At 40.7% G+C, this 7,775-nt stretch overlaps 1 protein-coding gene across 4 annotated transcripts in view; it reads left to right on the top strand.

Moving 5' to 3' along the window:
• The window catches only part of NFATC1 (nuclear factor of activated T cells 1), a 111,194-nt gene extending 103,661 nt beyond the window's left edge, over nucleotides 1-7,533 (top strand). For all 4 annotated transcript variants that reach the window (XM_048295716.1, XM_048295727.1, XM_048295701.1 and 1 more), the window contains one exon: nucleotides 4,974-7,533. In XM_048295716.1, coding sequence (XP_048151673.1) covers nucleotides 4,974-5,023 — 50 coding nt within the window. In that variant the 3' untranslated portion in view covers nucleotides 5,024-7,533. The remainder of the gene's footprint in view (nucleotides 1-4,973) is intronic.
• Nucleotides 7,534-7,775: the final 242 nt, after the last annotated feature.

Here is a 7,775-nt window from a genome sequence, read left to right on the forward strand (position 1 = left end):
AAGTTAAAGTTTTGCCAGTTGATGGAATCCATGTACAGCCACTAAATGTTAAAAATATTACATTTCCTATGAAGTTCACATCTATATATGGAACCCACATTTGTACAGATATATCTGGTTGTCCTGTTCCATGCAGGAACCCAAACTGGTGCATTGGTAAGACACTGATTTTGCTAATTAGTAAAGCAGAAATTTCCATTGCAAGGGCATTTCAAAGCAAAATTAAATACAAGAGGAAAAAACTCCTTGTTAAACTAAAATGTGGGGTAACAGCTCACCACATCCTGCTACTGTGGCATCTGCTGTTTAGCAAAGGAAAGGTTCCTCTTTCAGAAGCCTTGACAGGTAGAGAGGTCACGTGTTACCTGCATTTCTCAGCATTATTATTTTTTGCCTTTTCTGTCAGTGGAAAAGCTGAACATGACAATGGAAAATACCAGTTGAGAGAAGGCATTGTGGGGAACTGTAGGTGTTAGCTGTGAAAGCGACAGTGGCCTCCTACCCCAAAGCCAGCAGAAAAACAGTGAAAAAAAAAATCTGATGACAAAGGTGCTGTAAATCGTAGTACTCAGCTGTTTGGTCTGATAGGGATCAACCTGGTGCTTTAAGGGAAGTGTTGTGCTACTCTAGGCCTTGAAGATTAAACATCTTGCATGCTATTCCAGATCTGCTGCTAAGCTGTATGTAGGGCCTGCAACGAGCTGGATAATTATTTGGATCTCATCTGTTGTGGTTATAAAACAGGTCTTTGTTAGTACTCAGGTTATGTTGTTTTAAAAATGAGTGTAAAGCCATTGCAACCTTTCTTTGAAGAATGTTATGCTTATTCAAAACCCAGCTACTGCTGGAATGGTACTGCAGACATGAATGGATGTGTATCCAAGCAGCTGGGGAATCAAAGACCAGCGTTTGCTTTAGGAATGAAACTCAAACCTGGGCCAAAATACTGCTTGCACTGAATACTGCTGTTCTGTGAAGCACATACAATCCTCTTGTAATAGTAATGGGTTTGTAAGTCAAAACTTGAGCATTCAAGTCTGCAACCAGCTGATTCTCCTTAACTACATAATAAATATTTTGTTACAAAGGTGGGAGCTAAGAGAAAAATGCCAATTACTTTATCTGCCTGATCAGATTTTGCCTCTCTGGGAAGTTCTGCAGTGGTCCTGCAGGATCAAGTGGAGCTCTGAGAATACCAAAGGGATAGATGGCAAAGGAGATAGTGAACAGGGAACAGTCAGCTCATTTACTTGAAACATGAATTAAATTTACAATAAACAAATTTAAAACAGAAAAAATGAATGCTTTTTCCACCCTCACATCTGTACACTGTGGAACCCATTGCTACAGGAAACGTGAAGGCCAAAACAGGTTCAGAAGGTTATTATAAAACTTAATGGAAGAAAGTTCATCAAAGTTCACTAGAAGCAAGGATGCAGACCTCTGGCTCATTAAGTCCTGCAGCCGAGCAAAAGTGTACTAGAAAAAGCATCGCTGCAGGTGTGCTGGTTCTTACGCTCTTTCCCAAAGAACTGACAGTAGTGGTAGCTGTGACACTGGTGTGGATGGGCACACAGGATGCTTCAGCAGAACCATTCTTCAGTAACAGAGGGTTTGATTTGCTGTTGGGAAGGACAATCTTGGGTCAGCCTACAAGAAGAATATTGATGTTTTCTTGCCAAACAAAAGAAAAATCAGTTCGGGGTCAAACAAAACATTCCAAGACATTCCATTTGATGCAAAATAAAACATTTCCTAACATGCAACAAAAATGTTAACATGTTTTGGAGTATTAAAAGGAAGCAAATTTCCCAGAAATCAGAAATAAAAAATGTGGAGAGTCTTCATGGGAGTGCTGGACCATGCAGTTGGGGGTGGCGGGAAGCATCCTTCTAGCCAAACCCAGCAAGCATCACCCAGCACACTTCACATGCGCTTGCCTCCTGGTTTCCCCCCATTCCCACCCACCAGAGGGTTTTCCTTGCAGCCTCAGGTGCCTCAGCGGGCAGTGAGGGAAAGCCCACTCACATCACACTTCCCCTTTCATCTCTGCTAGCGGTCTGCTGCAAGATCTGCTGTGCTGCCATGTATTCCCCCACCTGGGCCTTTTGCATGCACCCTTGTACCTCTCTGCAGGTTTTTTCCACTGCATTATTGGGAATTTTTTGCATTTTTGACACTGCAGTGGGTAAAGGGAAAACAAGCAAGTGAAATAGAGAGCTGTGTCTGACCCACACTGTTCCACAGATCACTGTGGAGGAGAGAGATGTTGAGTGTCCTCTTGGTAGTTTTGGCCCCGTTTGATTGTTTCATCCGGTGGCAATGGGTGCACTTGGGTTGAGGTTCAGCTGTCTCCCAAGTCCGTGGTGACGTTGTCTAGTGACTGTTGTTGAACAGCTGCCACATGTTGTAACATGAGGACACCAGGCTTACTCATCAAGGTAGCAGAAGTCCACCTCTCTTAAGAAAGTAGTATAAAATAAAAACAAACAATAAACTGCTGTGAGTCAATAACAAAGTACGAGTGATTTCGGCTGGGGACAGACTGATTTGGCTGCTGAGAGATGGGGAGAGTGTGACCGAAGGAGCACCGTGGTCTCATAGGCTGAGGCAAGGCAGGTGGGTTCCCAGCTGAAAGAACTCATGTCATATGTGGAGTAAGACGTATCCTACAGTACTCAAGTGACAGAGGATCAGCTAAGGGTACCTGGAGTGACTGGAAGGGGCAGCCTCTTGAGGGCCTTAGCTGTTTTTGGAGATGGACCTTTGGCTCATGTCATCAAGTTGCTTCCAAAATACCTTTGCTACATGCTTTAATAGGGGAAAGTGTGGGCTGGCAGGCTGAGGCTGTTGTTTTTGAAAGTTTTACTGAAAGAATCAAGCAAGAATAACTCAGCACATGCTACAGCATTAGTCACAGATTTGAGATGCCTTGGTGCTAATCCTGACTGAGATGGGGAGGTCCTTCGCATTTCCACTTCTCTGTCCCCATGAAGTACCAGTGATGTTTATATTCACATTTTACAGAAGCACTGTGAAGATTCATTATTTAATGTTTGTAAGCACTAAGTAACTGTACAAAGAGTGAGGATAGCCCTGACTAGTATCTTAATTTTATTTGATGTAACAAAAGCTTTGAGAGAAAGTTAGCAAAACTATGACACTGCCTGGCCAGTAGGAGGATTTGTTTTCATTGTCACATAAAACACAAAGGTATCACTGTGTGGTTTTGATGCAGACCCAGGAGTGCCTTGAGAAGTTTATCACAGAAGCTATCTTTACAAAAGCATCATGGAAGAATCGTTCCACAGAAGTGTGCTGTTTGCATTCAAGGCAGAGACTCAGTCCTAAAGCTGTCTGGAGTCTGGCCACATGGAAATGGGGCGGCACTTGTGGCTGGGTTTGGATGCATGCAGAGCAGTCTTTGCCTCAGTGCAGGGCTTGCTGCTTGAATTTGTTTTTGCTGTTTGGTAATACTAAAGATGAACTCCACAGCACTCTCAAGAGGAAGAACTGCTTTGTCTTTTCACAGCTCATTTCCATACTTCTTAGTTTGCTGCTGTAAATAGATTGTTACAAATGCAACTGATATTTCCTTTCTGAAGTATGGTGTGTGTATCCATTGGTAGAATTGGTTTTGGTGGCCAGGACCTGTGACACAAATCCTGACTGATTCATGTGCTGCAATTACTAAGTGGGCAATAGGTCTGCAGGGAAAAAAAAAAAACAGGCCATAAAAACCAACACCAAACGTACCCAACTAATTGCTTCAGGAAGCTGGTTTTAGACAGGCTTGGTCTTTTCCAGTAAACACATGAAGTTATCTGGATTACTGTGAAAAGCAGCCCACAAGGAAAGGAAAATGCAGGCTTTTCTGTGGTTGCTTCCATGACGTGGGCACGTGTTTCCCACTCCTGGCAATGTTAGGGAAACTCAGAAGCAGTGATAGCCCTGCTGATGGCATTTTGCTAATCTTCATGTAAATCAGGTGGTGGCAGTTGCTGTAGGGAGGTAGAGTGGAAATAAAAGGGATGCTGTGTAGTCCACTGTTGATGACCTTTGCCAGGTTCAGTCATTTCCTGTCCATCTGCCAAAAATCACATGGACATAATTGGAGTGTGGGAAACTGTGTTGCTTGATGATCTTCAGGGGAGGGGGAAAAGAAAGAAAGAAGACTTGTGAATAAAGAAAACAACACTATCAGTGGAGATGCAGTCTGACTGGCTGATGCTGAGATAGCAGACCTTGTTTATTCTCTCCTCTGACTCTTGCCAAGAGAGTTTTTTAACTTGTTTGTCCCTCTCATCTGTTTGTGTGGATAGAAGTAAAGAGTGCATGTCCATGTGTGATCACCACGAAAGGAGGGTATTTATTTAAACATGTTACCAGCTCCAGGGAATGGGCAAGCATGCAGCAGTTTCCTCTCTTCTTTTTTTTTTTTTCCTGATATCAACCCACAGTGGAAAAAATCAGCATGTGAAGTTGTATTCTATCTAGGCATTGCAGCTGCACATACCCAGGTTCAGTGACTCGCGGCTTTCTGCCACTAGTACCTACCATGGCTAACATACATTCCAAGCAGCTCTTTTTATGGAGTAGATTATTCTAGGATCTCCTGTGGTCCTCCTGGCTTTACATTTCTGAGGCAGTTTTCTAGAGCAAATGGAATGTTTTACTTGTAGCCAGTTTGAAATGTTAAGTATGTTTGATGCAGTCAAGGATCCAGGATGCTGCTGTTCTTGTGAGGCCCGGTTTTACATGGTATTTAGCATGTTAATAACCTTGGTTAATGCTGCTGGTTTTGCACTGTGATCAGCCTGCACAAGCTACCTGGTGATGTCACACTTACTGTTCAGAGCTGTACTGAAGCTGTCAAGGAACGAGTGCGAGCTCGGGGGGGTTATGGACTGAGGAGAACTGCCTGCAGCAGTGGGATACTAATCGATTCCTTTTCTTGTCTTCTTTCTTTGCAGTAAATGAAATTATAAGGAATGACCTTTCCAGTACCAATGTCCACTCGTAGCTTTCAGTGTGGGCCTGGTATGAAATACACACTTTTGACTTGGCTGGCGCGTCACTTCAAGTTGGGAGATGCCGAATGAACTGAAGACGTTGCCTGGTACCACTCTGATCTTCCACCTTAATGAATGTCAGGAACTGAAGATTTACCTCTTGCTTACAAAGAAGTAGCTCCTCAACATCAACTGAAGAAACAGCTTTTTTTAAAGAAAATCATCTCAGAAGAGAGAAGAGGGATACACTCCAAGATGGCGCATTTCGTGGGACAAAACTAGGAAACTCAGCAAAATCTGAGCGCTTCTTCCCAATGCTGATCCTTTTGGCACGGCACCGCTGAAATACAGCCCTGGAAGTGCCTTATTTTACCAGGTTGTGGCATCAGGGCATTTTTAATAAGCTTTGAGTTCGCTACCATTAAAAGTGTTGGTAGGTGCAGAAACTCTAGAGCTTGAATTCTGGAGAGTGATATTGGAAAAAAGCATAGGACTCTGCAGCAGAGTAGGGAGAGCAATCCCGACTCCAGTAAGACACGTTTATGAATTCCAGAATTTCCTCAGCTTTTCTTCTGCTGTAATGTACAGCCTATTGCCTTATTCTCAGTGCATTTCAAAAGCCTCCTGATTCATCATCATCTCAGCTTTCTTTTGCATATTGTCTTTATTATGTGCTAATGAATCATAGGGTCGGTAGTAGTAGCATGGTTAAGATTTTGATTTTGATCCGGCTTCTGTCATAGCACAAGTGAGTTGAATAGCACAAAATAAAAAAGGTTGATGGACAAAAAATTGAAATCTATCTTTTACATGATAGATGAATGTGTATGCATGTACATACATACTAGTATATATGCATATATTTATATATGACAAATAATATAGATGATTGCCTAGTAAGGGCACTGAATTTAGCAATAATTTCAATTTCTGAGAATGCATTTCAAATCCACAGCAAATATTTCAGCTACTTCTTTTGAGGGTTTGTTGCACCTAAAGCAGGTATGCATTTTCTTTCCTCACGCAGTTAAGCAAGCACTTTAGATAGGCAAGAAGGATGCATACAAGATACATGTTATTTACCAAATGCCAGAATATGAGTTATAGTAACTGTAAATACCATTATGGAAGAGTGTAAAATATTTGTTCAGTTATAATGTTATTATTCCGCAGAAGCCTTATAACTCTCTGCTACGTGTATGGAAAAGGATGTTACCAAAAACCCACCTTGGTTTCACATGTGGCGCTGTATAGTATGTTTTCAGATTAGCTAACGTTCCTGGAGCTACAGGTAGGCATGTAGTGTAGGCTTCAACATTGTATTTTTTACAATCAACTGCTTATTATATAACTAGCAACGACCTATTACTTCACATAACCAAAAAAAAAAAAAAACCAACATAAAAATAAAATAAAAACTAAACTAAACTAAAATAGCATGACTTTAAATTAAAAATGTTTAACATTAATATTGTGCCTTAGGAATCTGTGCCCCCTCCTGGAAACACACCCAAACTACACCCCCGAACTGGGGTGGCTCCTTAACCCCGATGCAATGAAGACTGAACAGGTTTCACAAAAAGGTGAAATCCAACTAAGTGTTTTAAAACATTATTCTGTATAATTATGTCTTACTTTCTTTAGGAAAAAAAAAATGAAAGCCATATTTGTCACATTTGCACATTACTGTGAAGACATGAGAATATAATATGGCTCTATGTACATAATATGCTGTTACTGGTCCTTATAATAGTCTGTTATTCCTCACCTGTTTAATCCCAATTATTTACCCTGTATTTAGCGTTGTAGACGTTGCATGAAACGTTTCTTATAGACTGCCATATGAAAAGTTAAAAAGCTCGACAGATGTCAGCTTGACTTGTAGCTAGAAAACAGAACTAATAAAGCAAAATGTTTTGCTGGAAGCTAGTCTTAGAGTGGTTCATTCTATGTTATCTTGAAAAATCTTCTTTTCTCATATAAAATAGCATTTTTACATTATATACATATATCTCTCCATCTCTTCTATATGAAGCTGCTTGCATCCTGCTGCATCCTGCTAATATAACCATCTTAGTATGGAAGCAAAGTCTCTTGTCAACAGACTCCATTTCCCCACTGCATTTAAAGACATTGCTCCCAAGAGGAGGAAATTGTATATGATATAATCCTCAGATTTTATTCTCTCATTATTTCAGAAATGTCAATAAACTGTGCATGGAGGAATCTCTGATTATGCCAAAGCATTTTTTATTCATATACTAAATACCTTGGGTGAGGCTTTAACCATGCGGAACAATAGAGACACACACACACAGAGACACATTTCAGCAGTAATTTTAGCAGAGTTTTCAAATGTATGGTTTGGCTATGTTGCAGCTCCTTCATTCTGATTTTTATTTTCCTTTTTAAGCTATTTTGGAAAAAAAAAGATCCCAACCTGTTACCTTTAAGCCTGGATAATGGAAGATTATGCATCTGTTGTATATGTATTCATAAAATAAAAATGAAAGCAGAAATATTTCCTGTATGAGACTGCTATCTTGTTTCTGTACATGTGTTATGGTTGTTGCTGTCAGTTTAGGAAAATGGTTTTCATCAACCTTTTTGAAAACGAAGCAAAACCAAAAAGCCACAACACTCTGAACTTGGAGCTTAGGTACTTGCAAAAATAGGTGCATTCAAAAATACCTTTGCAGGGATGATTCTGACTATTAAAAAGCCCTCTGGATGAATTTTAAGTGGTGAAACAAGCTACCTTAT

Source organism: Corvus hawaiiensis, chromosome 1 (assembly GCF_020740725.1).
Source record: "Corvus hawaiiensis isolate bCorHaw1 chromosome 1, bCorHaw1.pri.cur, whole genome shotgun sequence".
Lineage (NCBI taxonomy): Eukaryota > Metazoa > Chordata > Aves > Passeriformes > Corvidae > Corvus > Corvus hawaiiensis.